At 58.5% G+C, this 26932-nt stretch overlaps 2 protein-coding genes across 14 annotated transcripts in view; one reads left to right on the top strand and one right to left on the bottom strand.

Annotated features, from left to right (window-relative positions):
- The window catches only part of LOC138814649 (tuberin-like), a 41521-nt gene extending 15866 nt beyond the window's left edge, over positions 1–25655 (top strand). For 2 of the 9 annotated variants that reach the window (XM_070003760.1, XM_070003768.1), the window contains 26 exons: positions 1499–1621; positions 2231–2337; positions 2499–2649; positions 4408–4530; positions 4982–5116; positions 13254–13443; positions 13900–13993; positions 14367–14469; positions 14919–15013; positions 16096–16224; positions 17384–17548; positions 17682–17834; positions 17927–18039; positions 18299–18514; positions 19874–20077; positions 20544–20612; positions 21447–21577; positions 21764–22257; positions 22407–22482; positions 22557–22643; positions 23382–23568; positions 24248–24387; positions 24843–24921; positions 25051–25142; positions 25221–25319; positions 25404–25655. In XM_070003760.1, coding sequence (XP_069859861.1) covers positions 1499–1621; positions 2231–2337; positions 2499–2649; positions 4408–4530; positions 4982–5116; positions 13254–13443; positions 13900–13993; positions 14367–14469; positions 14919–15013; positions 16096–16224; positions 17384–17548; positions 17682–17834; positions 17927–18039; positions 18299–18514; positions 19874–20077; positions 20544–20612; positions 21447–21577; positions 21764–22257; positions 22407–22482; positions 22557–22643; positions 23382–23568; positions 24248–24387; positions 24843–24921; positions 25051–25142; positions 25221–25319; positions 25404–25562 — 3714 coding nt within the window. In that variant the 3' untranslated portion in view covers positions 25563–25655. The remainder of the gene's footprint in view (positions 1–1498; positions 1622–2230; positions 2338–2498; positions 2650–4407; positions 4531–4981; positions 5117–13253; positions 13444–13899; positions 13994–14366; positions 14470–14918; positions 15014–16095; positions 16225–17383; positions 17549–17681; positions 17835–17926; positions 18040–18298; positions 18515–19873; positions 20078–20543; positions 20613–21446; positions 21578–21763; positions 22258–22406; positions 22483–22556; positions 22644–23381; positions 23569–24247; positions 24388–24842; positions 24922–25050; positions 25143–25220; positions 25320–25403) is intronic. The other 7 variants (XM_070003761.1, XM_070003765.1, XM_070003764.1 and 4 more) reach the window with 7 other exon arrangements.
- LOC138814648 (polycystin-1-like) overlaps positions 25646–26932 on the bottom strand; it is a 45131-nt gene continuing 43844 nt past the window's right edge. For all 5 annotated transcript variants that reach the window (XM_070003757.1, XM_070003754.1, XM_070003756.1 and 2 more), the window contains one exon: positions 25646–26927. In XM_070003757.1, coding sequence (XP_069859858.1) covers positions 26475–26927 — 453 coding nt within the window. In that variant the 3' untranslated portion in view covers positions 25646–26474. The remainder of the gene's footprint in view (positions 26928–26932) is intronic.

The following is a 26932-nucleotide window of genomic DNA, read 5'->3' as shown; positions in this document are numbered from 1 at the left end:
CTGGTTAATTGGAGAGAAGAGTCTCATCAGCTTTCCTCCTGGGCTGACTTTGAATGGTGATCTTCAGATACTAGCCTCCTAAATAGCTAAGATTATAGGTGTAGCCACAGGCCTGGCTTTTTAAAACTACTTTTTGTGCCAGTACTGGGGCTTGAACTCAGGTCCTGGGTGCTGTCCCTTAGCTTCTTTTTGCTCAAGGCTGGTGCTCTACCATTTCAGCCACAGCTGCCAGCCTTTTGTTGATTAGAGACAAGAGTCTCACAACTTTCCTGCTTGGGCTGACTTTGAATTGGAATCCTTAGTTTTTTGTGTTTTTTTTTTTTTTTTTTTTTTTTTTTTGTCAGTAATGGGGCTTGAACTCTGGGCCTGGGCGCTGTCCCTCAGCTCTTCAGCTCAAGGCGAGAGTGCTCTATCATTTGAGCCACAGTGCCACTTCTGGTTTTCTGGTGGTTAATTAGAAATAAGAGTCTCACAGCCTTTCCTGCCCAGGCTGGCTTTGAACTGCGATTCTCAGATCTCAGCTTCCTGAATAGCTAGGATTATAGGCGTGAGCTACCAGCTCCTGGCTAGGAATCCTCAGATCTTTAGCCTCTGGAGTAGGCAGGATTAAGGCATGAGCTACTTTTTTTGGGTCCGGTTGTGGGGCTTGAACTCTAGGCCTGGGCGCTGTCCCTCAGCTCTTCAGCTCAAGGCTAGCGCTCTACCACTTGAGCCACAGCGCCACTTCCGGCTTTTTTCTTTTTGCTTATGTGGTGCTGAGGAATTGAACCCAGGGCCTCATGCATGCAAGCCAAGCGCTCTACCACTAAGCCACCTTCCCAGCCCCTTTTTTTTTCTTTTAAATAAGCTGGACACTGATGAAAGTGAATTATACAACTCATGGAACTCATGGCTGGAGACAGGAGGGAGGGCGGGGAGAGAGTGAGGGACAGAAAACACTATATAAAAGGAAATGTACTGCCGGGCTCTGGTGGCTCACGCCTGTAATCCTAGCTACTCAGGAGGCTGAGATCTGAGGATCTCCGTTCAAAGCCAGCCCGGGCAGGAGAGACTGTGAGACTCCTATCTCCAATAAACCACCAGAAAACCGGAAGTGGCGCTGTAGCTCAAGTGGTAGATCGCTCGCCTTGAGCTGAAGAGCTGAGGGACAGCGCCCAGGCCCAGAGTTCAAGCCCCATGACCCACAAAAAAAAAAAAGGGAAATGTACTCATTACCTGACTCATGTAATTGTAATCCCTCTGTACAGCATCTCTATAATAACAATAAGGTACGTATTTTTTAAAAAGCATGAGAATATTGGAGAATATGAAAAAAAAGACAAGGTCTTGAAAAAGTGTCCCTTTAGGGTGCTTGGCTAGGGGATACGAATGAATGACGGTACGACAGATTGCTTCTGCATGACTTTGTAGAGAGGCGCTCCTGCTTCCTCTCCTCCTCACAGCATCGCCCCCTCCTCGGCGCGTTGCCCTCAGAAGGATTGCTACCCTCTCTCCACAGACGAAGCTGTACACCCTGCCTGCCAGCCATGCCACGCGTGTGTACGAGACCCTGGTCAACCATATTCATCTGCACTACAAGTACAGCTACTCGCTGCCCATCGCCGGCAGCATCCGCCTGCAGGTACCGTGTGCTCTGCCACACGGTCATGTCCCTGGGGGCCCGGCCAGGCTCTAGCCTGCTGTCCACAGGCCAGAGAGGTTATGTGGTCCAGGGAGGGGTCCTCTGCAGGCTCTTCTTTCTTGGCACCCACTGTGGCTTGTCACCCTGAGTCACACTGACCCACAGACGGGTGTGTGGCCCTGATGTTCTTGGTGCCGAATTATCAGCCAGTGAGCTGCAGCAGAGGGCTGGGCCGGCCTGGGAAGGCTGGTAGGGCAGGGCTTGGTGAGCGGAGCAGGGCTGGGTTGAGGATGGCTGGGAAGTCTGGACTGGGCCAGGCAGGATGGGAAGTAATGCCGGGCTGTCTGGAGCTCCCTGGGAAGAAACCCTGACCCAGTTGGAGTGCCTGCCTTGGTTGGACCTGTTGGTTGGGGTGCCCAGCACAGTTCGCTCCCAGGGGAGGTGACGAGGCTGAGCCGTGGGGAGGTCAGCGGCTGTGGGGAGGTCTGGGCCCTGTGCGGGACACCGGCCTCCGTGTCCCTGGGACGCGCCCATCCGAGCCACGAGGAGTTTGCCATCGGCCATGGCTGGCCGCTGCCTGATTAGATAGCACCGTCCGCTCCTCTGCAGGCCTTCGACTTCCTGCTGCTGCTGCGGGCCGACTCGCTGCACCGCCTGGGCCTGCCTACCAAGGACGGGGTCGTGAGGTTCAGCCCCTACTGCCTCTGCGACTGCGTGTACGTAGGAGCCGCGGGGCGGGGCCAGCCTCACCACGGCGAGCCTGCGTGCCGCCACCCACATCAGGGTGGCGCGTTTACAGCACTGTCCCTGAGGGGCTCCCGGTGACAGGCCGGCACCGGAGGGAATGTCTAACGCCTGTCCCATTTGGGTTCCACAGGGAGCCTGAGCGCGGCGCAGAGAAGAAGGCCAGCAGCCCCCTTTCTCCTCCCACTGGGCCTCCCAGCCCCGTGCCTGTGGGCCCTGCCGTGAGACTCGGCCACCTGCCCTACTCCCTGCTTTTCCGTGTCCTGCTTCAGTGTCTGAAGCAGGTGAGTCGGGTCTTCTCCGTGAGGTCAGATGGTGCTGCCCCAAGGACAGAGTCTTAAGACCAACCTAGTTCTTCCCCTCAGAGTAGTCACCGGGGGACTTAGTGTGCTTCCACAGTTTGCAGCAGGACTCGCATGTGTAATAACGGTTGCTGTCCATCAGCACACGCCTCCCAGGGAGGGCGCACACGGACTCGGCACCAAAGGGATGCAGTTCTTTTCTGAGGGCCGCCTCCCAGGCCAGCTGGAAGGTGGAGTGAGCAGAGCTTGTATGTCCCATGCTGATGTGGACATACTGGCCGAGTCAGGGGCCACGGCTGGTGAGGGCAGGTGAGCAGCTGCGGGGAGGGTAGCGGGAGGGGAACCGGATCCTGAACTGTGCCAGGCATCCGCGCTGCAAGGCTGGCAGATTTCCCAGAGTGCAGGGCTGAAATGCTCCCTGCACCGTGTCCTGGGCTGTAGTGAAGTGCTCCCTGCACCATGTCCTGGGCTGTAGTGAGGTGCTCCCTGAACTGTGTCCTGGGATGTAGTGAGGTGCTCCCTGCACCATGTCCTGGGCTGTAGTGAGGTGCTCCCTGCACCATGTCCTGGGCTGTAGTGAGGTGCTCCCTGCACCATGTCCTGGGCTGTAGTGAAGAGCACACTGCACTGTGTCCTGGGCTGTAGTGAGGTGCTCCCTGCACCATGTCCTGGGCTGTAGTGAGGTGCTCCCTGCACCATGTCCTGGGCTGCAGTGAGGTGCTCCCTGCACCGTGTCCTGGGCTGTAGTGAAGTGCTCCCTGCACTGTGTCCTGGGCTGCAGTGAGGTGCTCCTGCACTGTGTCCTGGGCTGCAGTGAGGTGCTCCCTGCACCGTGTCCTGGGCTGTAGTGAAGTGCTCCCTGCACTGTGTCCTGGGCTGTAGTGAGGTGCTCCCTGCACCATGTCCTGGGCTGTAGTGAAGAGCACACTGCACTGTGTCCTGGGCTGTAGTGAGGTGCTCCCTGCACCATGTCCTGGGCTGTAGTGAGGTGCTCCCTGCACCATGTCCTGGGCTGTAGTGAAGAGCACACTGCACTGTGTCCTGGGCTGCAGTGAAGAGCACACTGCACCGTGTCCTGGGCTGTAGTGAGGTGCTCCCTGCACCGTGTCCTGGGCTGCAGTGAAGAGCACACTGTACTGTGTCCTGGGCTGTAGTGAAGAGCACACTGCACTGTATCCTGGGCTGTAGTGAGGTGCTCCCTGCACCATGTCCTGGGCTGCAGTGAAGAGCACACTTCACTGTGTCCTGGGCTGTAGTGAAGAGCACACTGCACTGTGTCCTGGGCTGTAGTGAAGAGCACACTGCACCGTGTCCTGGGCTATAGTGAGGTGCTCCCTGCACCGTGTCCTGGGCTGTAATGGCTCTGTGGCTGTGATGGTTGTCTTGCTGCTCTTCCTCATCAGCTGTGGTTATAGCTTTCCTCCTCCTCCTGTGTTTTGTCGTCTTCATTGTTGCAGATGTTCTGCGGGTGCTCAGGCTGTGTCAGGCTCACCCCCCTTGCCATCAGCCCTCCTTCCCTTCCCCCTCCGTAGGCTGTGGCTGGGCCACAACCCAGCCTTTGAGGAGAGGACAGGACCGGGCATGTGGGTGTCCTGAGCTGCTCTCAGCCGGCTGCTGGGGTGCTGGCCGCTGGCCAGGCTTCGTTCACACAGTGGCTTGTGGTGACAGGCCACAGTTCATCACGTCCCGGAGCTGTGCCGCTGTTGCCCTGCCTCGTGCCTGACTGCCCTCTCCCTCCAGGAGACCGACTGGAAGGTCTTGAAGCTGGTCCTGAGCAAGCTGCCCGAATCTCTGCGCTACAAAGTCCTTATTTTCACCTCCCGCTGCAGTGTCGACCAGCTGTCTTCCGCCCTCTGTGCCATGGTAGTCCCGTCCCCCCCCTCTCCCCCTGTCTGCCACCCCCCCCCCCCCCCGTCCGGCCCTGGCCAGGCTGCCTATCAAGGAGGCCGGTGGGGGGGTGGGGGTCAGGGCCGCAGTCCAGGCTCTGCTTCAGAAGCCAGAGAACCCCAGGCAGGAGTGCGGAGACCGTCTCTGTCAGGGCAGGTCGGGGCTCCTGTCGGGAGCATGGACAGGCGTGGATGCTCGGGCCCACGCCCGCGTGCCCCCAGCTTACCCAGCACCGGTTCCCCTTTTCCTGGCTAGGGCCCCGTGATCCGCACCCACACCCCTGCCCCTTGCTGTGGGTATCGAGGGAGGCGGGCTCTCTCACCTTCTGCAGAGCTGGAACCGGCTCTTCCTGGCTCTTGCCTCTACCCTGTCCCTCCCCAGCACGCCGGCCGCCAGCCGGGGCCTCACGGGGTCCCTTGGTCATTAGCTTTCAGGTCCAAAGACACTTGAGCGGCTCCGAGGCACTCCAGAAGGCTTCTCCAGAACCGACCTGCACTTGGCCGTGGTACCGGTGCTTACAGCATTAATCTCTTACCACAACTACCTGGACAAAACCAAACAGGTGGGATGTGGGAGTTGTGAGGACTTCTCTTGTGCTGGCTCTTAGGCCAGAGGGTGTGCCAGCTTCACCCGCGGCCGGCTAGAGCCAGAGGCTGAGCTGGCTGTCGCCCTGGGGCTCCTGACGGCCGCTGGGGCTGCAGGTGCGAATCCTCTCACGTCCGGTTCTTTCGGGAGCCATCCTCCCCTCCTCTAGGAGTACTCCTCACTCCCAGCCTGTGCCTGTTAGGGCTGTAGGGCAGGTAGCCACGCCGGGTTTTTTTGCTTTTGGTTTTTTTTTTTCTTTAAATTCTTTTGGTGTTAGTACTGGGACTTGAATTCAGGACCTGGTGTTCTTATTTGTCTGGTGCTACTATTTGAGCCACAGCTCCACCTCCAGCTTTTTGCTGGCTAGTTGGAGGTAACAGTTTCATGGGTTTATCTAGGCTGGCTCTGAACGGCAGTTCCCAGATCTGAGCCTCACTTCTGGGATTGCAGGTGTGCGCACTGACACGCGCAGCCAGGACGGTTGGGAGGAGTGGGCTGGGGCGGGGGTCCCCATCTCCATCCCCCCACCAGGTCACTCACATTCTCAGCTTGCAGCAGTGAGGAGGTGGGGGTCTCAGCGAGGTTTGGTGCTCCTGATGTCCTGCCTCAAGGGGCTTGGCTTCCTCTCCTGGGCCCGGGCTCTACACAGTAGCACCATCACGTGCTGATGCCTGGCTGCAGTAGAAGCCCACCCCGCTGGCTGTGTGCGCTGGCCAAGCCCAGAGCGTTTCTGAGTCAGGACTAGAGAACTATTCCCAGAACTATTGAGGCCCTGGTCTGTGGCCTGAGCTGCCATTTCATTCCTGTTTTTTTTTTTTTTTTTTAATTTTTTTTATTGTAGAGATACTATACAGAGGGTTACAGCTACATGAGTGAGGTAATGAGTACACTTCCACTTCCTCTTGAACATTGTTACCCCCTCCATTGTTTTCCCCCTACCATCCCCTCCCTCCCTCCCTTCCCCAAGGTTCTTTTTTTTTTTTTTTTTTTTTGATCGTGATTAAGTGATTACTTAATTTCCGGAAATTCACAGTATTGTGGAATAATGATGCTCATTTAAAGTCACAAGTTCATTCTAACTTTCCTGGAGCAAATTGTCTATCACAGTCTGTAATATATAACGGTGCTCATATGTTATATACCATATATGTGATCAGCAGCATGGGGATATTTAGTAGTGGTTCAACCAGATGAGTGGGAGTTCTTTGTTTCTTAAGTCCTGTTAGTTTTGTCATATCACCTAACATTTTGGATTCATCATCCACTTATCAGGGAGACCATGTACTGTTTGTCTCTTCGTTCTTGGCTTACCTCGCTCAACATGATTCCTTCTAGCTCCATCCATTTCCCTGCAAATGCCATTATTTTGTCATTTCTAATGGCTGCATAATATTCCATTGTGTATAGATACCACAATTTTTGGATCCATTCATCTGTGGTGGGGCATCTAGGTTGTTTCCATATCCTAGCTATTGCGAACAGTGCTGCAATAAACATGGAGGTGCACGTGTCCTTGTATATTGGTTCCTGTTGTTCAGGGTAGATGCCTAGAAGTGGTATGACTGGGTCGTAAGGGAGGTCAATCTTTAGCTTTCTAAGGACCCTCCAGACTGCTTTCCAAAGTGGTTGTATGAGTGTACATTCCCACCAGCAGTGTAATAGCGTTCCTCGTTCTCCACATCCCCTCCAGCATTTGTCGTTGGCTGATTTGTGGATGTGGGACATTCTGACTGGGGTAAGGTGGTATCTCAGGGTTGTCTTTATTTGCATTTCCTTCACCACCAGGGATGATGAACATTTCCTCATGTGTTTCTTTGCCATTTTTATTTCTTCATTTGAGAAGTCCCTCTTTAGTTCCCTTGCCCATTTAGTAATTGGTGTGTTGGGTTTGGGAGGGATTAGTTTCTTGAGTTCCCTGTATATACAGGATGTTAACCCCTTGTCTGATATATTGCTGGTAAATATTTTTTCCCAATTAGTTGGTTGTCTTTCTAGCTTGGTTGCGATAGCTTTATCTGTGCAGAAGCTTTTTATTTTAAGGTAGTCCCATTTGTCGAGTCTCTCTCCAATTTGTTGTGACCCTGGGACTCTGTTCAGGAAGTTCCTTCCTGTGCCTATTAGTTCAAGTGTCTCTCCTACTCTGTCCTGCAGTAGTTTCAGAGATTCAGGTTTAATGTTAAGGTCTTTAATCCATTTTGAGTTGATGTTGGTGCATGGTGATAGGCTGGGGTCCACTTTTAGTTTTCTGCATGTGGCTGCCCAGTTTTCCCAGCACCAACGGTTGAAGAGGCTGTGTTTCTTCCATTGTATGTCTTTGGCTCCTTTGTCGAATATCAGCTGGCTGTAGGCCTGTGGATTTATTTCTGGATCTTCTATTCTGTTCCATTGGTCTTCGGGTCTGTTTTTGTGCCAGTACCATGCTGTCTTTGTTATTATAGCTCTGTAGTAGAGTTTGAAGTTCGGCATGGATAGCCCTCCCATATTGTCTTTATCCCCTAGAATTGTTTTGGCTATTCTAGGTCTTTTGTTGTTCCATATGAATTTTTGGACTGTTTTCTGTATTTCAGTGATGTACGTCATTGGGATTTTAATAGGAATTGCGTTGAATTTGTATATTAGTTTTGGAAGTATTACCATCTTTACTATATTAAGTCGGCCTATCCAGGAGCATGGGAGGTCTTTCCATTTCCTAGTGTCTTCTGCAATTTCTTTCTTTAACTTTTTATAGTTCTCATTAAATAGTTCTTTTACATCTTTGGTTAGGTTAATTCCTAAATATTTTATTTTTCGGGAGGTTATTGTGAATGGGGTTGCTCCCTTTATTTCCCTCTCTTCCTGTACATTATCAGTGTATAGGAAGGCAACTGATTTTTGTGGGTTTATTTTGTATCCTGCTATTTTGCCGAAGTGATTTATGATTTCTAAGAGTTTGGGGATGGAGTTTTTGGGATCGTGGAGGTATAGTATCATGTCGTCTGCAAAAAGGGATAGTTTAACTTCTTCTTTTCCTATGAGGATCCCTTTAATGTCTTTTTCTTGCCTTATTGCCCTGGCTAAGGGTTCTAGGACTATATTGAAGAGGAGTGGAGACAGTGGGCATCCTTGCCTTGTTCCTGATTTTAGGAGAATTGGTTGTAGCTTTTCCCCATTAAGTATAATATTGGCTATTGGTCTGTCATAAATGGCTTTTATTGTTTTTAGAAATGTTCCTTCTATTCCTATTTTCTCCAGAGCTTTTAGCATGAATGAATGTTGAATTTTGTCAAAGGCCTTTTCTGCATCTGTAGCGATAATCATGTGATTCTTGACCTTGGCTCTGTTGATATGTTGGATTACATTTATTGACTTACGTATGTTAAACCATCCCTGTGTCTCTGGGATGAAGCCTACCTGGTCATAGTGAATTATTTTTTTTATGTGTTTCTGGATTCTGTTAGCTAGAATCTTGTTAAGGATCTTTGCATCTGTGTTCATCAAGGAGATTGGCCTGTAATTCTCCTTTTTGGTTGGGTCTTTGCCTGGTTTGGGGATGAGTGTGATATTGGCTTCGTAGAATGAGTTTGGGATAGCTCCTTCCTTCTCTGTTTCTCTGAAGAGCTTGAGGAGTATGGGTATTAGTTCTTGTTTAAAGGTCTTATAGAATTCTGCTGTGAATCCATCTGGTCCTGGGCTTTTTTTTGTTGGAAGACTTTTGATAGCTTCCTGTATCTCATTATAGGATATTGGCTTATTTAATTGGTTAACTTCTTCTTTGCTCAGTTTGGGCAACTTGTATTTCTCTAAAAATGCATCCATTTCTGCCCGATTTTCTTCCTTTAGAGAGTATAGCTTTTGAAAGTAGTCTGTTAGAATTGTTTGGATATCTTGGGTACGTGTGGTGATGTTTCCCGTGGCATCCCTAATCCTATTAATATGGGTTTCCTCTCTTCTTTTTTTAATTAATCTAGCCAATGGGCCATCAATTTTGTTTATTTTTTCAAAGAACCAGTTTTTTGTTTGGTTTATTTTGGTTATGGTTTTCTGATTTTCTAATTGGTTAATCTCTGCTTTTAATTTGGTTATCTGGCTTCTTCTAGTAGCTTTAGGTTCCATTTTTTCCTGTTTTTCTAGCTGTTTTAATTGCAACATGAGATTATTTACTTGGTCTGTCTCCATTCTCTTGATGTGGGCACTGAGGGCAATAAATTTGCCCCTCAGGACTGCTTTTGCTGTGTCCCACAAGTTTCTTTGTGAGGTGTTTTCATTTTCATTGAGTTGTAGGAAATGCTTTATTTCTTCTCTGATCTCTTCTGTTATCCAGGCATTGTTAAGGAGTGTGCTGTTCAATTTCCATGTATTGGAGAAATTTCTGCGGTATGCTTTGTTATTGAGAGCTAGCTTGATTCCACTGTGGTCAGATAGGATACAGGGGATTATGTCGATCCCTTTGTATTTGCTTAAGTTCCTTGCATGAACTATGATATGGTCTATTTTGGAGAAAGTTCCATGAGCTGCTGAGAAGAATGTGTACTGTGTTGTTTTAGGGTGAAATACTCGGTAGATGTCAGTTAATTCCGCTTGCAGTATGGCCTCTCTTAATTCGGTAGCTTCTTTGCCAATCCTCTGGTTGGTAGACCTGTCCTTTGGTGAGAGTGGTGTGTTAAAGTCTCCTAGTATTATCGTATTGGGATCTATTTTATTCTGTAAGTTTGAGAGCATTTGTTTGACATATCTAGGTGCACCAATATTTGGGGCATATAAGTTGATGATGGTTATATCCTCCTCTTGGATTGTTCCCTTTATTAATATGTAGTGTCCGTCCTTGTCTTTCTGTACTGATTTTAATGAAAAGTTTATTTTGTCAGATATCAGGATAGCTACACCTGCTTTCTTACTGGGGGCGTTTGATTGGTAGATCCTTTTCCACCCCTTCACTCTGAGTTTGTTTGTATGTTTGGCTGAGAGGTGGGTCTCCTGAAGGCAACAGATGGATGGGTCTTGTTTTCTTATCCAGTCCTCAGTTCGTTTTCTTTTAATTGGCGAATTCAGCCCATTTATATTAAGAGAAAGTATAGAGAGATGCATTGTTGTCCCTGCCATTCCGTTTTCCTAAGTTTTTCTTTTTTCCTTTCCTCCTGTGCTTGCTCAGTTAGACTTTGAGTAATGCCTGTTTGGGGCAGGCCCCAGTTCCTGGCTGCTTTCTTCAGGTTGTGTCCCCCCTCTTAGAATTCTTTGTAATGCTGGCTTAATGTTTATGAATTCATTTAGTTTTTCTTTGCTATTAAAAGTTTTCAGTTCTCCATCAAATGTGAATGCTAGCTTTGCCGGGTAGATCAGTCTGGGTTGGCAGTTATTGGCTCTCAGGGCTCGTATGGTGCTTTCCCAGGCTTTTCTTGCATTCATTGTTTGTGTGGAGAGATCTGCAGTAATTCTTATTTTTTTCCCATTGTAGTATAGCTCCTTCTTCATTTTTGCTGCATGCAGGATTGTTTCCTTATTATTCAGATCTATCATTTTTACTATAATGTGTCTAGAAGTGTTTCTCCTGGGGTCTTGCTTGTTGGGTGTTCGATAAGCTTTTGTGATGTAGTTAAGATGGTCGTTTTTGAGGTGGGGAAAATTTTCATTGATTATCTTGTTAAATAGGTGTTGCATTCCCTTGCTCTGGAATTCCTCACCTTCGTCCACTCCAATTATGCGAAGGTTAAATTTTTTAGCATTATCTGCTTGCTCTTGAATATCCCTTTGGTTTAATTTGAGTAATTTTTCCATATCTGTCACTTTTTGGTCCAGTTGGTGTATTCTGTCTTCTGTATCTGACACTTGACCTTCCATTTCATTCACTCTGTTGACAGTGGCTTCTATTGTGGTTTGCATGGAGGAAATGGATCCCTTTATGGATTCAATGTTGGTTCTCAGAGTACTGATCTCACCTCTCAATGAGGTATGCATTACCTCTAATTTGGCGTTTATCTCACTTCTTATTGAGGTTTGTGCAGCTTCTATTTTTGCATGCATCTCTTGTTTGATACCCTGTATCTCTTTGGATAGTTCATCCTTGTGCTCTTTCAATTTCTGATAAATTTCTCGCTTTATTTCTTGAGTCATTGCCTCCAGCAACCCTTGGAAGTAGCCTTTGTCTTCCATTCCTGCTTTGCTCCCACTGGGGCTCTCCCCTGTGTGGCTGCTGGCTTTTGGGGTGAGCTTGCTGTCCTGGGTGGTAGTAAACCTTGTGATTTTTCTCTGTGATTTTCGCATGGAGGTTCAGGAGACTGCTCTTCAATTTTGTTTTGGTGTGTCTGTCTTTGCTTGGTTGCTGATTCTGTATTGGTAGAGAGAGTCTGTGCCTGATCTGGGTTCTGTTGGGAGCCTATTTCCAGCTGCTATTCTGACTTACTTAGGATTCTCAGCTCTCTGCTGTAGATTGCTGACAGTTCCTGCCTTTGGAAGGGTTGAGCAGCCTAGACTGCTTGTGTTTGCTCCTACGGGTGCTCTTGTGAAGATCAGATGCTCTGGATGCACTCTCCCAAATGCTGGAGTCTGCTATGGGCTCCTGATGTGTTTTTGTTTATTTGTTTTGGGCTGGTTGTGGGCTTGAACTCTAGGTTTGGGTGCTGTCCCTCAGCTTTTTCAGCTCAAGGCTGGCACCCTACCGTTTGAGCCACAGCACCACTTCTGACCCTTTTTGCTTTTGTGATGCTGAGGAATCAGATGCAGGGCCTCATACATCCAAGACTATCACTCTATTGCTGAGCCGCCTTAACAGTCTGAGCTCCTGCTTACTATCAGGTGCTGGCAGCCTGTGTTGCCCAATTCCCAGTCTAGGGTATATGGGTGGAGTTTTGGTGGGGTTTGGGCTTCTCTTGTCCTGGGCCTCCAGGTCTTTTGTTGTCACAGGCGTGCTTCCCGGGGGAGTGTTGTTTCCTGGTTTTCTCCCCTCTGTTGAGGCGTATGCTCAGCTTTTTACTTCAATTGGGAGGAGTTGGTTGTGTTGTTCAGGCGCCGGATCCCCGGGCTTGGTTCCGGCCCCAGCCTGGAGCGCGCTTGTTAGGCCTGTGCTGATGTGTATACCCCCTAGGTTATACAGCCTGGGGGACACAGTTCAAATTTCTTCTACTGTTGGTAGTCTTGACCCAGGGGCGCTGTTCCTGGCTTGGGCATTTAAGCTCCCTTCCAGGGGTGCTCTTGCTCTAGCCTGGCCAGCTGAGTGTGCTCCACGGGCTGGTGGAGCTCTCAAAACAGTTCCCAGTTTTAGTGGGTCCTGTGGTCCGGGTGCTGGGGTAGGGAGTCTAGGTCAGGGTCTGGGGATTCCCTCCAGCTCTGGTCTCCCTTGAGGGATACACTTCCCCTGTGGGGTACTCACCCTGGAGCTGGTTGTTTCTGTGTGGTGTAGGTCGTCAGTTGTTGTTGCAATCCGGGCTGGGTTGGGCGGTGGTGGCTCTGTGTGATTCTTTTCTGTCTCTGCCTCTGTCGAAGCTGATGTTCTGAAAGTGGCCCCCTGTGTCTCTGCTGTTTCTCTGGGGCTCCCACAGCCCCCGCCGGGCCGGCTGGCCGGCGGCTTGGCGCGCTGCCGCGCGGCCAGTAAAGGTTGGGGGAGGGGTCTTCGCTTTTCTCTGTTTTGAAATTCTTTTCCTCTTTCTTTTTTGTTATTCTCCGCCTCTGGTTTTTCTCTGAGTGTTCGTCTTTTTGTTGTTGTCGGTCTCTTGGGGAGATTAAGCGTTGGAACTCGAACTCTCTTTTTGGTTGGAGAGCGCTGTGGCGTTTCCCTACTGCCCCGTCGCCATCTTGGTCCCCCCTTCATTCCTGTTTTCAATACTGAGGACACTGCCCAGGGTGGGGTTGGGACAGTGGTCTCGACCTGTCAGTGGTTCCTCTCCTTACGAGGCTCGCCCAGAACCAGGGGGTCTGTGAACTCAGAGCTGGGAAGCCCAGGGCTGTTATTGAAACGGAAGCACCTGACACCTGATCTAGAGCTACCCACCACTCAGGGTCATGTAAGCATTTAGGAACCATCCTAAGTCCTCCCCCCCTCCCCCTCAGAGCACTTCGGAGTGGGTCTGCGAGGTATGAGGCCTGCGGGAAGGGCAGGGCCCCCCCACACACACAGGCGGTCTGACGTGTTTTGCTCCCTGCAGCGGGAGATGGTCTACTGCCTGGAGCAAGGTCTCATCTACCGCTGTGCCAGCCAGTGCGTGGTGGCCCTGGCCATCTGCAGTGTGGAGATGCCCGACATCATCATCAAGGCGCTGCCAGTCCTGGTGGTGAAGCTGACGCACATCTCCGCCACGGCCAGCATGGCCATCCCACTCCTGGAGTTCCTGTCCAGTGAGTGTGTGGCTCCCCTGGGGGTGCACTGTGCCGCGGGGTGCACCTGATTCTCAGCTTGGTGTGCTGATTGTTTTTCTACCCTCCTGGGTGTGCACAGGCTGGACTCGCTGGGGAACCTGGTCCTGGAGCCTGTGCTGCCTGTACTGCTAGCTGCCTAAACACTGCTACACACATACACAGGGCAAAAGACGCTGTAGGCATGGTTCGCGTGGCAGAGCACCTGCTTTGCAAGCAGGAGACCCTGCATTCAGTCTTCAGTATCAACAAAATTTAAAAAGTAAAAGCTGCTTACGGTTCATAGATTATACACGTATGAGCCGGGGAACCGTTGGGGTGGAGGCTGTGACCTTCCAAGTCTTCGACCACAGCAGCTTTGGCTTTTAGAACTGAGGTGCAGGACCCTGGGGACAGGCCCACCCCACCGGCCGCCCTCACAGCTGTCCTTGCTCACAGCTCTGGCCAGGCTTCCTCACCTGTATAGAAACTTCGCTGCAGAGCAGTATGCAAGCGTGTTTGCCATCTCGCTGCCTTACACCAACCCCTCCAAGTGAGTATGGCTGTCCAGGCCCCGCCCTCCCAGCTGCGACCCTGCCCAGGCCCCTCCCTCCCAGCTGCGGCCCTGCCCAGGCCCCTCCCTCCCAGCTGCGGCCCCGCCCAGGCCCCTCCCTCCCAGCTGCGGCCCCGCCTAGGCCCCTCCCTCCCAGCTGCGACCCTGCCCAGGCCCCGCCCTCCCAGCTGCGGCCCCGCCCAGGCCCCTCCCTCCCAGCTGCGGCCCCGCCCAGGCCTCTACCCTGAAAGCCATGCCTGCCACTGCCACTGAGACTCACCCAAGGCCCTGGCAGCTCTGCCTTGTGCGCCTGTCGGGAGCGCTGACGTGTGCTAGGAGGGAACCCAGTCCTTGCGGTTTCTCCTTGTCTCAGGTTCAACCAGTACATTGTGTGCCTGGCACATCACGTCATAGCCATGTGGTTCATCAGGTGCCGCCTGCCCTTCCGGAAGGATTTTGTTCCCTACATCACTAAGGTTAGGGGCTGGGAAGGTGGCTCAGTGGTAGAGCGCTTGCCTTGCATGCATGAGGCCCTGGGTTCGATTCCTCAGCACCACATAAGCAAAAAGAGAAAAGCCAGAAGTGGCGCTGTGGCTCAAGTGGTAGAGCACTAGCCTTGAGCTGAAGAGCTGAGGGACAGCGCCCAGGCCTAGAGTTCAAGCCCCACAACCGGACCCAAAAAAACAAACATCAGTAAGGTTAGCCGGGGCCGCCTGTGTGTCTCGGGGCCAGGACCTGCTTCTCTGTGGCTAGTGTAGGGACAAGCAGGCGAGAGGAGAGGGCTGCCGCTTGGAGCTGCGTTAAAAGTACCCAAGTTCCCACGGGGCCTAGCCTAAGGTGGGCACACGTGGGAGCTGCCGCCTTGTACTGGGCTGCAGCTTATCCCAGCCCCCACAGTCCCTCACGGCCGTCCTCCCTGCTCCAGGGCCTGCGCTCCAACGTCCTCCTGTCTTTTGATGACACGCCTGAAAAGGACAGCTTCAGAGCTCGGAGCACCAGCCTCAATGAGAGGCCCAAAAGGTTCGCCTTTCGGGGTCATGCCTGGTCCCGTGGGGAGGGGGCCCGGGCTGTGCGCTTGGTGCCGGCCGGCTGCCTGCAGGTCAGTCTGGGCCAAAGGCGTGTCGCCCTGTTGTGGGCTGCCTACGATGCCCAGGGCCCTGCGAGGCGGGTCAGGGCCTCCCAAGGCCGCGCCAACCGCCGTGGCCTGTGCACTGTGCAGCCTGAGCCGCAGGTATGGGTCTGCCAGGGGGGGTTGGGTGCCAGCTGTGGGCATCAGGGTTTAGGCCTTACGCACGCACCAAAGGAGCCCAGAGGCACGTCGGGGCATCTAACTCTGCCTGGGCAGGGGACCCATGGCTACCCCGTCTGCAGTCTCGTGACGCACGGTTAGCCCAGCTCTCAGCCAGAGCCACGCCTCTCCCTTCAGAGCTGCTCGTGGGGCACATGCTCTCCTTCACCACCACAGCTGCTTGTGCCCAGTCTGAAGCCGGCTGTGCTAGGCCTGTGTTGTTGTGTGCACTCGTTGGCCAGCTCCGCACCCGCCCCCTGCTGCCAGGCTGTCGGCTCTCCCCAGGTGGACACGGCACTTTCCAGGGCAGCCTCAGCTCATGCCGCCGGGGCGGGGCGGGGCGGGGCGGAGCTGGCCCATCGCTGGCCATCGCTCTGCTGTCACACGGAGGGCTGGCTTCCTTTCACACACTGGGCCCGGGGCCGGCCCGGAGTCCGTGGCGCCTTCTGCGTCCAGGCCCGGTGAGGTCAGAGGCCTCTGCGTGGGTGGGTGGGGACTGCTGGGCGGCCCAGCCTGGAATCTGCCGTGCCGGTGATCCACACACACGTTTTAATTTGCACTAATGTCCTTTGTTTTGGTATCACACGTAAAGCCTTACTTTTTTTCTCAGTTGCATTTATAAGATGTATTTTTATGCGTTTTTGTTTTCTGTCTCTCTTCCCTGCTAACTGTCCTTTGGCATGGTTCTTTTGTTCATCTCACCCGCGGGACCTCTCCATCTTGACCCTGTGGCCTGGGACCTTTCCTCCTCACCCCTCCCCTTCCCGGGAGCTGGGCTCTCTGGGGCTTTGGGGCTTCCTTCCTCGCCCGGTAGTTTGAGGATAGCCAGAGCCCCCAAACAAGGCCTGAATAACTCTCCACCCGTGAAAGAATTCAAGGAGAGCTGTGCAGCCGAGGCCTTCCGGTGCCGCAGCATCAGTGTGTCTGAACATGTGGTCCGCAGGTAGCGGGGCTGTGGGGGTGGGGGGCACAGACCCGGAGCCTGGCCCACGAGCACCGGGCGGTGGTGCATGGGGCTGCTTGCATGACCTCATGTTGGTGCCCTTCCTGGCCGGGGCTGGAGAAGACCCCAACCCAGGGGAGCCTGGTGGCGAGGGGGGAAAGGTTGCATTCTGTCCTAAGCCCCTAGGAGCACTGCTGGCCACACAACCTAGTCAGAGGCCGGCCTGGGGCCCTGCGCAGACCTGCCGCTCTGGGAAAGCTGGGCTGGGGGAGGAGGGGCTCTGTACCCTGCAGCCTCGGGTGGCTGGATGGGCATCCTCCCCAGGCTTGATCCTCACTTCCTGTGATGAGGACTTTGTCCCTTGGGCTTCCTTTCAGAAGGGATGTGTGCTTCCTCGTGGCCGCAGTGATCTCTGGCTTTGGGGTGGGGCTGGCGTGGGAGGGGCACAGCCCCCCTTCCCTTCGTGATTCTCCCAGCTGAGTCGGTGTGTGCTTGGTCTGTCCCGTGAGCTGCCCCTGCAGGCTCTAGCCAACGAGACGCTGCCCTCTCCCCGCTCCTCCCCATCCCTGCCCCGGCTCTCTGGCTCTGTGGCTCTCTGGTGTGGGGTCTGGCGAGGGGCTGGGAGCGGCCGGCTGCTCAGTGAGGCTTCTCGGCTCTCTTTCTGTCACATTCTTTATCATGAGCAGAGTAGGGCTAAAGAGTGCAACACTGGTACCAGATTAAGCCTGGACAAAGCCTTCCTGGTCGCTACAGTGCCGTGGGCTGCGCGCACAGCCCGGCCCCGTGTCCTGGACAGCAGGCGGCCGTGTGGGCAGAATGCAATCTTGCTCTGTCCCAGTGGCCTCGAGTCTCTGCATGGACTAAGCTGTCTGCCGCGGCCGTGGCCTAACTCGCTCCTGTGTGCTTGGGCAGAGGGATGTCCTGTCTCGTCTCTGCCATCTCTGCTCCCGACAGAAGGGCCACCCCCTCCTCTCCGGGATAACACGGTCCACGCGATTGGCCAGACGCGGCTCAGCTGGCCGCCGGGCCCAGGCCTGCTGGGGTTTTTTCCGAGCGAGGCCCTCTCAGTCATGCATGCGTTGAGCTTTGGCCCCTGGTGGTAGGTGGCTTGGCATGGTCCTGCCAGGAGCCCTGACCCCGGCGTGGGCTCTCCCTCCAGCAGAATACAGACGTCCCTGACCAGCGCCAGCCTGGGGTCTGCAGACGAGAACTCCGTGGCCCAGGCTGATGACAGCCTCAAGAGCCTGCACCTGGAGCTCACGGAGACCTGTCTGGACATGATGGCCCGCTACGTCTTCTCCAACTTCACCGCGGTCCCCAAAAGGTGGGCGCTGCATCTCCACGTTCCCTGTGGAGCCGCGCCTGGAGCCGTGGGGTGGCACACAGCCACACGGGCCTTGTCTCTGCGCCCGCCCTGGGCTCCATGGCAGGCGGAGACTGGGGCTTTGTGCTTTCAGGTCTCCTGTGGGTGAGTTCCTCCTGGCGGGCGGCAGGACCAAAACCTGGCTGGTTGGGAACAAGCTGGTCACCGTGACGACGAGTGTAGGGACGGGAACCCGGTCCCTGCTGGGCCTGGACTCGGGGGAGCTGCAGAGCGGCCCGGAGCCGAGGTGCCTGCCCTGCCCCGCCCCGCCCCGTGTGTCCTGCCGGTCTCACGACTCCCACCCTGGTGGACCACATGCACGGCCGCTTCCCTCCTCAGCTCCCAGCCCGGTGCACATGTGAGGCAGACGAAGGAGGCGCCTGCCAAGCTGGAGTCGCAGACGGGACAGCAGGTGGCCCATGGGGCCCGGGCCCGGGTCCGGTCCATGTCAGGTGAGCTTCCGCCTTCTCGGTGCCCGGGAACGTGCCGCTGGCTCTGGCATTAGGCCTGGCCGCTACCTGCTGAGCCTCACCGCGGCGTTGGCTCCGGTGGGGCAGGAAGCGATGGGCGGGCCCAGGGCTGCTGGTGTGCTGGGTGTTTGCGGGCCCCCGAGAAAGCCCGGGGCCCTCTACCGTGGGTGACGAGGGCTTGGGCCCGACGCCTCTTGGCCGGCCAGTCGTCCTCACCAGCCGCCGCGCCCCTCTCCCTCAGGGGGCCACGGCCTTCGCGTGGGTGCCCTGGACACAGCGGCTTCACAGGTCGCTGGCGGCCCCCCATCTCCGGGGGCACAGCAGAGCGCCCCGGCAGCCAAGGCCGAGAAGAGTGCTGCGGGCGCCCAGGCCCCGGCTCCGGAGAAGACAAACCTGGCCGCCTACGTGCCCCTGCTGACCCAGGGCTGGGCGGAGATCTTGGTGCGGAGGCCCACAGGTACCAGGCCCACGGCGGTGTCCCCACAGGCCAGCACCGGTCTCGGGGGGACCGGGTGGGGAGAAGCGAGGCGGTGTCGGGTGGCGCAGGACGCCCTGCGGGGCACGGCACGTGGGGTGGCTGCCTGCATGGTCCTGGGTCTTGGGGCCGGGGCGTGGGCCCCCAGGGTCCTGGGTCTTGGGGCCGGGGCGTGGGCCCCCAGGGTCCTGGGTCTTGGGGCCGGGGCGTGGGCCCCCAGGGTCCTGGGTCTTGGGGCCGGGGCGTGGGCCCCCAGGGTCCTGGGTCTTGGGGCCGGGGCGTGGACCCAGGACAAACGCTTCCCTGCCCACTCACACGGTGCCTCAGGCCTGAGTCCGGGTCTCCTTCGCCTGCTGAGAGCATCACCAGACTGACCCGGGGCTTGCGTCTCAGGGCCTTCCGCAGTGATTCTCAAGACCGAGGGGATGGTCTTTGTCCACTCAGCAAGCAGACGCCCCAGTTCAACCTCTAGGCCTGTCCCAACCAACCATCCAAAAAACAAGTTTTTCTGGGCATTGGAGGCTCACGCCTGTAATCCTGACTGTTCAGGAGACTGAGACCTGAAGTCCCAGTGCAAAGCCAGCTGGGTAGCAAAGTTTCTGGGACTTCTAATTAATCACCAGAAAAGTGGGAGGTGGACCTGTGGTTTACGTGGTCTAGGCTTGAACAAAGATGTTCAGGAACAGTGCTCGGGCTCTGAGTTCAGGCCCCAGGATCGGCACAGACACTAAACATTTCCGGCCGGAGCCTTCCCACATACAGTCGCTCAGGTTCTGTGAATGAGGGCAGGATTTGGAGCGGGCAGGGACGTCAGGGGCATTTCAGTCAATAGGAAGGGCTTACCAGAAAGACCTGAGTACTTGGGGGCTGGGTTGTGCAGGCAGGGCTCAGGGCTTGGGACTGGGTATGGAGTTGTGTGAGCCTAGGATTGGGTACTGGGGACTGGGTTGTGTGGGCAGGGCCCAGAATTGGGTACTGGGGACTGGGTTGTGCAGGCAGGGCTTGGGACTGGGGACTGGGGACTCAGGACTGGGTTGTGCGGGCAGCCCCAGGGCTGGGGACTGGGGACTGTGGGCTGGGTTGAGCAGGCAGGGCCTGGGATTGGGGACGGGGTTGTGCGGGCAGGGCCCGGGGCTGCGTTGCGAGGCTCTTGGGAGACTTGGCTGAGGCGTGGCCTGCCCTTGGTACACGTGCTGACCTGGTGGGGGGAGGGGGGGAGGCAATAGTTCTGGGGACCAGATCCCAAGGCCGGCCCGGGGAGCCCGGATGCTCGCCCGCCTCGGGCAGCACCTGGGGACTCCCGGGCAGCAGAGGCCTGAGGGTCCCGCCCACTGTCCTCAGGGAACACGAGCTGGCTGATGAGCCTGGAGAACCCGCTCAGCCCCTTCTCCTCGGACATCAACAACATGCCTCTGCAGGAGCTGTCCAACGCGCTCATGGCCGCCGAGCGCTTCAAGGAGCACCGGGACACAGCCCTGTACAAGTCCCTCTCGGTGCCGGCCGCCGGCACGGCCAGGCCCCCTCCGCTCCCACGTTCCAACACAGGTGAGCCGGACGGGGCGGGGCAGCGGGGTACGCTCCGCCGGGGCCCCCACGTCGGCAGAGGTCTTGGGGGGGTTCCCGCGTCCTGGGCCCACTGCGGGGCGAGTCTCCACCCCTTCCGCGAGACTGGCCCCTGCTTGCTGTCGCTGGCCCTTGAGGGCTGCGGGCGCGGTGCTGCCGCAGAGGTGCGCAGGTGGGGTGCATGCCCCCGGCTGCCGCCCACCGCCCCCGCCTGCCGGCCGAGCACTGTCCGTCTAGGCCGGGCGCCCGGCCGCCCCTGTGGCTGCGGATGGCCCCGGAGACCGTGGACGCCGCGCGCGGGGAGCGGGCCAGCGCTGCCGCCAGGAGAGCCCGGGCGCCGGCCTGGCCGCTGGCCCTGCCTCTCTCCTCTGCAGGCTCGGGCCGTGCCGCCCTCTGCGCGGCCTGCGCGTCTGCTGTTGACGTGGCCGCTGGCGTGGTTGCCTTGCAGTGGCCTCTCTCTCCTCCTTGTACCAGTCCAGCTGCCAGGGACAGCTGCACAGGAGCGTGTCCTGGGCAGGTACTCGCGTGTGCCGCAGAGCGCTCTGCCCCAGACGCCGCCCTCATCGCCCTCATCCGGTCATCCCTCCATGGCCCCGTCCTGAGCCTCATCGTCCTCGGGGAGCAGGGTTCTGACTGACTCGAGGACATCTGCAGACACCTTTGCTTTACCAGTGGGAGTCCCTGCACTGCGGCCTGTGCGGCTGGGCTCTGCCCTGAGCCGCGTGCGGCCTCGGGCCGCCAGGGGGCTCTGCCTGGCTGACCTGCCCTGGCCTCTGCTGGTTGCTGGCCTTGGGCACCCGCGGGCATCGCCACAGCTGCTTTGCATTGTACGCCCGGCCCTGCCAGCTGCCCTGACTCTGGCGGGTCTCGCGTGGGTTCAGAGGCCAGGGTGGCGGGGGGGGGGGGGGGGGCAGTCCAAGGCCACGTGCAGGGCCACTGCTGCTTATCCGCCCGCCCGCCCCTGGCTTGGGACCTTAGCCCCCTCTCCCCAGCTTGCTGGGCTGCAGGCATGAGTCTGCAGACGCGGCGTTCATCCCTAGCTTCCTCCATTCAAAATCCTGGAAACTGGCCGCGGTCAGCGCCTCCCGAGCCGGGGCCTCCCGGGCTCTTCCTTGTGCTCTGCTGCCTGCCCTGCCCGAGGTGCCGAGGGGCGCTGGTGGACGCCACCCAGTTCCCCTGGGGCACCCACTGGTCCCTGGGGCCTGGGATCCCCACCCAGGGCTGGTCAGGCCCTGCCCGGCCCCCTGCTGGGCCGCCACGGTGGAGCTGCTGCGGCCGGGCAGGGAGGAGCTGAGCCCTGAGGCCTGCAGGGCACGGGCCGCTCACACCCTCGGCCTCCTGTGTCCCGCAGACTCCGCCGTGGTTCTGGAGGAGGGAGGGCCGGGCCAGGCCCATGCACCCGGAGAGCCCCCCGAGCTGGAGGACTTTGAGGCCGCCCTGGGTGTGCACAGGCTCAGCCGGCGCCCCGCCCCCTACAGCAGGGTGAGTGTGTGGGGTCCTGGGCAGGAGCGCGGTGTGCGCGGCCTCCACGCTGCCCGCGGATGGGGGCGAGCCTCCCTCCTCCTCCCCCGACCCCGCCTCGGGTCGGCGGCTCGGGCCCCGGCGGCGGGACCAGGGCAGCAGGCCACAGGCTGAGCGCCTGCTCACCAGGCGCTGTCCGTCCCGCAGTCGTCCTCAGCCTCCAGCCAGGAGGAGAAGGCCTGCCCCGCCGAGGTGCTGGCCGCCGGCGGCATCCCCATCGAGAGGGCCGTGTCTCCGGAGGGCGGCCGCCCCCTGGTGGACCTGTCCTTCCAGCCCACGCAGCCCCTGAGCAAGTCCAGCTCTTCCCCCGAGTTGCAGACCCTGCAGGACAGCCTTGCCCACCCTGGGGACAAGGCCGACACCGGCCGCCTGAGCCCCGAGGCCAAGGCCCGCTCCCAGTCCGGGACTTTGGAGGGGGAAGGGGCGGCCTGGTCAGCCCCTGGGGAGGAGATCCAGGGCCCCGCCCCGCCCCAGGGCCCGCTGCCCTCCAGCTCCCCCCGGTCACCCAGCGGCCTGCGGCCCCGTGGCTACACCATCTCCGACTCAGCCCCTTCGCGCCGGGGCCAGCGGGTCGAGAGGGACGCCTTCAAGAGCAGAGCTGCGGCGTCCGGGACCGAGAAAGTGCCGGGCATCAACCCCAGGTGGGCTGTCTCCTGGGCAGGCACTCAGGCCCGCTGGGGCACAGCAGGCCGGGGAACAGGGCCCGGGCTCTCAGCTGTGGCTGCGGCTCCTGCCCTCCGTGTGGGGGCCTGGGACCCCGTTCCTGTCCTCACCCCGCTTCTCTCCGCAGCTTCGTGTTCCTGCAGCTGTACCACTCGCCCTTTTTTGGTGACGAGTCCAACAAGCCCATTCTGCTGCCCAACGAGGTAGCTGTCTCCCCCTGCGGCGTGGCCCTCCCCCCGCGTGGCCCCGCCCCTGCTCACGCCCCATGTTTCCGCAGTCCTTCGAGCGATCAGTGCAGCTCCTGGACCAGATCCCCTCATACGACACTCACAAGATCGCCGTCCTGTACGTGGGGGAGGGCCAGGTGAGGCTGTGGCTTCCAGGGCCGGGATGGGCCGGGACCCCCGGGACGGCCGGCGGGGCCCCCTCCCTCCCACAGCTCAGCCCCTGGTCCCCCGCAGCAGCGGGTGCACAACCGTGGTAGGCTGGGGTGTGGGCCTGCGGGTCAGGCAAGGCCAGGCAGCGGTGTAGGTCTGGAGCTGGTAGCTCACGTCTGCGATTCTAGCTCCTCGAGGGACCGGGCTGGGATCTCAACCTGAGGATCGCAGTTTGAGGCCAGCTTGTTAGAAAAGCCAAGACTTATATCCGGGTAGCCAGCCAGAAAGTTGGACTGGGGGGGGGGGACCGGAGATGTGGCCGTAACGGAAAAAGCTAATAATAGCACGTGGCTCTGAGCTCAAGTCCCGGTGCGACAGGCCCTAACAGCCCTGCGTGGGCAGGCCCAGGGAGGGCGGGAGTGGGGTCGTGGGCAGCAGGGCCAGCGAGGGCACGCTGCCGTCCAAGTGAAGCCGAGTGGCGTGCCGAAGGCGTCTCGCTGCGGTGCAGCCTCAGTGGAGGTTGGGGGTCGTGGCCCACGGGAGGAAGAAACACAAGGCTGCCGAGCAGTGTTGGGGTGCCGGGTGTGCTTAAAGCGGGAGCTGGCCGGCTAGGGCGGAAGGTGAGGGCGACGCGGCGCCCCGGGAGCCGCGCAGCCACACCTCTGGCGGAGACGCCGCCGAGCCTGCAGCGGCTGCGTCAGCACCGCCGCCGCTTGCCTCCACAGAGCAGCAGCGAGCTGGCCATCCTGTCCAACGAGCATGGCTCATACCGCTACACCGAGTTCCTGACGGGCCTGGGCAGGCTCATCGAGCTCAAGGACTGCCAGCCAGACAAGGTGTACCTGGGCGGTCTGGACGTGTGCGGTGAGGATGGCCAGTTCACCTACTGCTGGCATGACGACATCATGCAAGGTGCAGAGGCCCCTCCCAGGGCACACCCTTCCCGCTCGTGCTGCGCTGTGAGCGCCCGTCCTGGGGCCTGAGCTCAGGGCCTGTGCACACTGTCCTTGAGCTGTTTTGCTCAAGGGTAGCACTACCATTTGAGCCACACACCACTTGCCTTTTTGCTGCTTAATTGGAGTCTCACTAATCAGCTAGGATTGTGGCTAGGAATGTGGTAGAGTGCTTGCCTAGCATGTGTGTAACTCTGGGTTTGGTTCCTCGGTACCACGTACGCAGAAAAAGCTGGAAGTAGAGCAAAAGAAGCTGGGGACCGCGCCCAGGCCCCGAGTTCAAGCCCCAGGACTGGCCCCAAAAAAAGTCTTGCTGATTGTCTTCCAGTAAGGGTGTCAGTCTGTGATCCTCAGATCTCAGCCTCCCGAGCAGCTAGCATTACAGGGACGAGCCCCCGCGCTCAGCCGTGATGCCTGCCTTTGCCAGCTGTGCTCATGGAGGTTCTGGGGTCTGGATGGAGGTCTGGGGTGGAAGTGCTTGGGCACGAGGCCTGCTCCCAGAGCGCCGGTCTGGGAGGAGCCATCAGCCAGGGCTCCGTTGGTGGGCGGCAGAGGGCCCAACGCGGCCCCGTCACGGCCCCTCACTGCTCTGCCCAGGGTCCTGCCCGGCACCCAGCCTGGCCTTGTACACCCCACAGCTGTCTTCCACATCGCCACACTGATGCCCACCAAGGACATGGACAAGCACCGCTGCGACAAGAAGCGGCACCTGGGCAACGACTTCGTCTCCATCGTCTACAACGACTCCGGGGAGGACTTCCGGCTGGGCACTATCAAGGTGAGCGGCGCCCGGGCCGGCGCCGAGCCACCGCGTCCATCCTGCCGCTCACTCGCCAGAGGCCAAGGCGGGCCGCGGTGCCCGCTGGAGGCCTCCAGTGTCACTCGGAGGCTCGTGCCCTCAGTCTGGTGAGAGCAGCTGTGGGCGTCCCCCGAGTCGGGGTGCCCGGGGTGCCGGGCACGCTGACGGTGAGGCGGCCATCCGCGGGCCCGGGAGTGCCAGGGCAGCCGGGACAGCGGGCACGCAGGACGGCCGGGCGCAGGCTCCGGGAAGAATTGAGCCTCGTGCCGCTTTGGGAAGAAGCGCAGCCTCGGCGCGGTGGGCGGGGGAGGGACGGTGCTGTTGGCGGCCCCGAGAAGGCGGCGCCGCTGTGTCTGAGCCGCAGCAGGCCCAGCCACGGAGGACACCCACGAAGGCAGGGACACGTGCGTCACGTGACCTCTGCTGTTTGGCAGGGCCAGTTCAACTTTGTCCATGTGATCATCACGCCACTGGACTACGAGTGCAACTTGCTGACGCTGCAGTGCAGGAAAGGTGAGGCCTGGGGCGGCGGGGTGGAGGGGCCGCATGCGCGAGCGCGTGAGCCCAGAGCGAGCCTTGCGTCTCCCCGGGGTGGAGGGGCCGCGTGCACGCGAGCCCAGAGCGAGCCTTGTGTTTCCCCAGACATGGAGGGACTTGTGGACACTAGCGTGGCTAAGATCGTGTCTGACCGCAACCTGCCCTTTGTGGCCCGCCAGATGGCCCTGCACGCCAATGTGAGTGTACAAGGCGCGGGGGGGGGGGGGCGCAAGTGTGGTGCAAGGCGCCCCATCATCTCCCCTCGTGGTCCCCAGATGGCCTCGCAGGTGCACCACAGCCGCTCCAACCCCACTGAAATCTACCCCTCCAAGTGGATCGCACGGCTCCGCCACATCAAGCGGCTGCGCCAGCGGGTAGGACGGGGGGGGGGGGGCCGGGGGGGGGCCTCAGAGCTGGTCGGCATGGGCGGGGCTTGCTGCCCAAGTGTCTCCCCACAGATCCGGGAGGAGATGCACTACTCCAGCCCCAGCCTGCCTCTGATGCACCCCCCAACCCACACCAAAGCGCCGGTCCCCGCGGAGCCCACAGCCAGCTACGAGACGGGCCAGCGGAAACGCCTCATCTCCTCTGTGGACGACTTCACGGAGTTTGTGTGAGGGCACCGCCCGCAGCACCCTGTCCCCATAAGCAAGCGAAATAAACCGGCCGTGCCCGCCCGGCGCACGAGCAGCAGCACAGGTAGCCGTCAAGGCAGCGCCTTTATTTGACTTTGTCTGGAGGGACTGGGGCAGGGTCAAGGCCGTGGCTTCAGCTGTGCTGCTCCTCAGGGCCCGCACACACTCACGCCGGCCCCGGCCTGGGAGCCAGCCCCAGGAGGGGTCTCGTCCCTTCGCTTCACATTCACCACGTTCTAGTCCAGGCCCGACCCCAGCAAGCCTGGGCGCTGGCCGCCGGCTCGCTGCCAGCAGGGGGGAGGGGGGCAAGGCCACGGTGGCAGCAGGAACACGAGGTGAGGCGGTGGTGCCCACGCCCACCTCAGGGCCAGACTCGGATCCAAGAAGCAGCGGCAGCTCCCCCAGCCGGAGAAAAAGAAAATAAAGTCAGGTCCCTCTGCACTCGAGAGTAGCGACATACAAAAATAGACACCTCTGAACCCCGTATAAATTACTGACGGTGCGCGCAGGGGACGGGACGTGTGCAGGGCGGCAGGAGAGGTAATTAATAACTTAGGGGATGGCAGCGGGGTGCGGCTGAGCCCTCCCCGGATGGGATCCTTCGCCAGGCGAGGCGGCTGGGCACAGCCCACTGTACCTGAGGACTCGGGAAATAAATTAGCGTCTCGGAGGCTGCTGCTCGCTCAGCCCAACACTGCCGTGTCCCGGCTGGCTGGCCGGCCGGACCGGCGGCCGCTAAAGTGCTGAAGCCCGCGGGCGGCGGGGCTGCCGGTAGGTAGGTAATACTGAGCGGTACGGTATCTGCCCTGGCTTCTGAGGGGCCGGGCACAGCCACGGGCCCTGCCCGAGGAAGGGCGGCTGCCCCAGGGGAAAGCCTGGTCCAGGCCCCTGGGCCTAGGTGCTGCTGGGGTGGACCTTGTTCTTGCCCCACAGGGACACCCTGCCGGGATTGGCAGCGGGGCCCACAGCCCGCGAGGCCCGGCAGGCGGGGCAGGGGGCCAGGGCCCGCGGGGGGCCCGGGGCACGGCCAGCGGGAGGCAAGGCCCGGGGCTGACCGGTCCTCTGGCCTTGAAGGCTCTGCAGCCGCTGCTCCAGTTGGTAGACGTCCTCTGTGGCCTGGTTGAGTCTGTCAAACTGCATGAGCAGAGCCTCGAACATGGAGTGCAGGCGGGAGGGCTCGGGCTCGGGCTCTCTCCGCAGCCCGTCGGGCTGGCTGGAGGAGGAGGTGGAGGGGCGCGAGGCCTCTGAGCCGGCGCTGGGGGGCGGGGCGGCCGGGGGGGACTTGGAGGCCCGGGACGAGCGCGAGGGCAGGGGCTCCATTCCTTCGAAGCGGACCTTGTGGCGGAACTGGG

The sequence above is a fragment of the Dipodomys merriami genome, unplaced genomic scaffold (genome assembly GCF_024711535.1).
Source record: "Dipodomys merriami isolate MVZ:Mamm:240054 unplaced genomic scaffold, mDipMer1.0.p SCAF_60, whole genome shotgun sequence".
Lineage (NCBI taxonomy): Eukaryota > Metazoa > Chordata > Mammalia > Rodentia > Heteromyidae > Dipodomys > Dipodomys merriami.
Note: the sequence above shows the minus strand (reverse complement) of the source record. Positions and strands in the feature narration are given on the sequence as shown.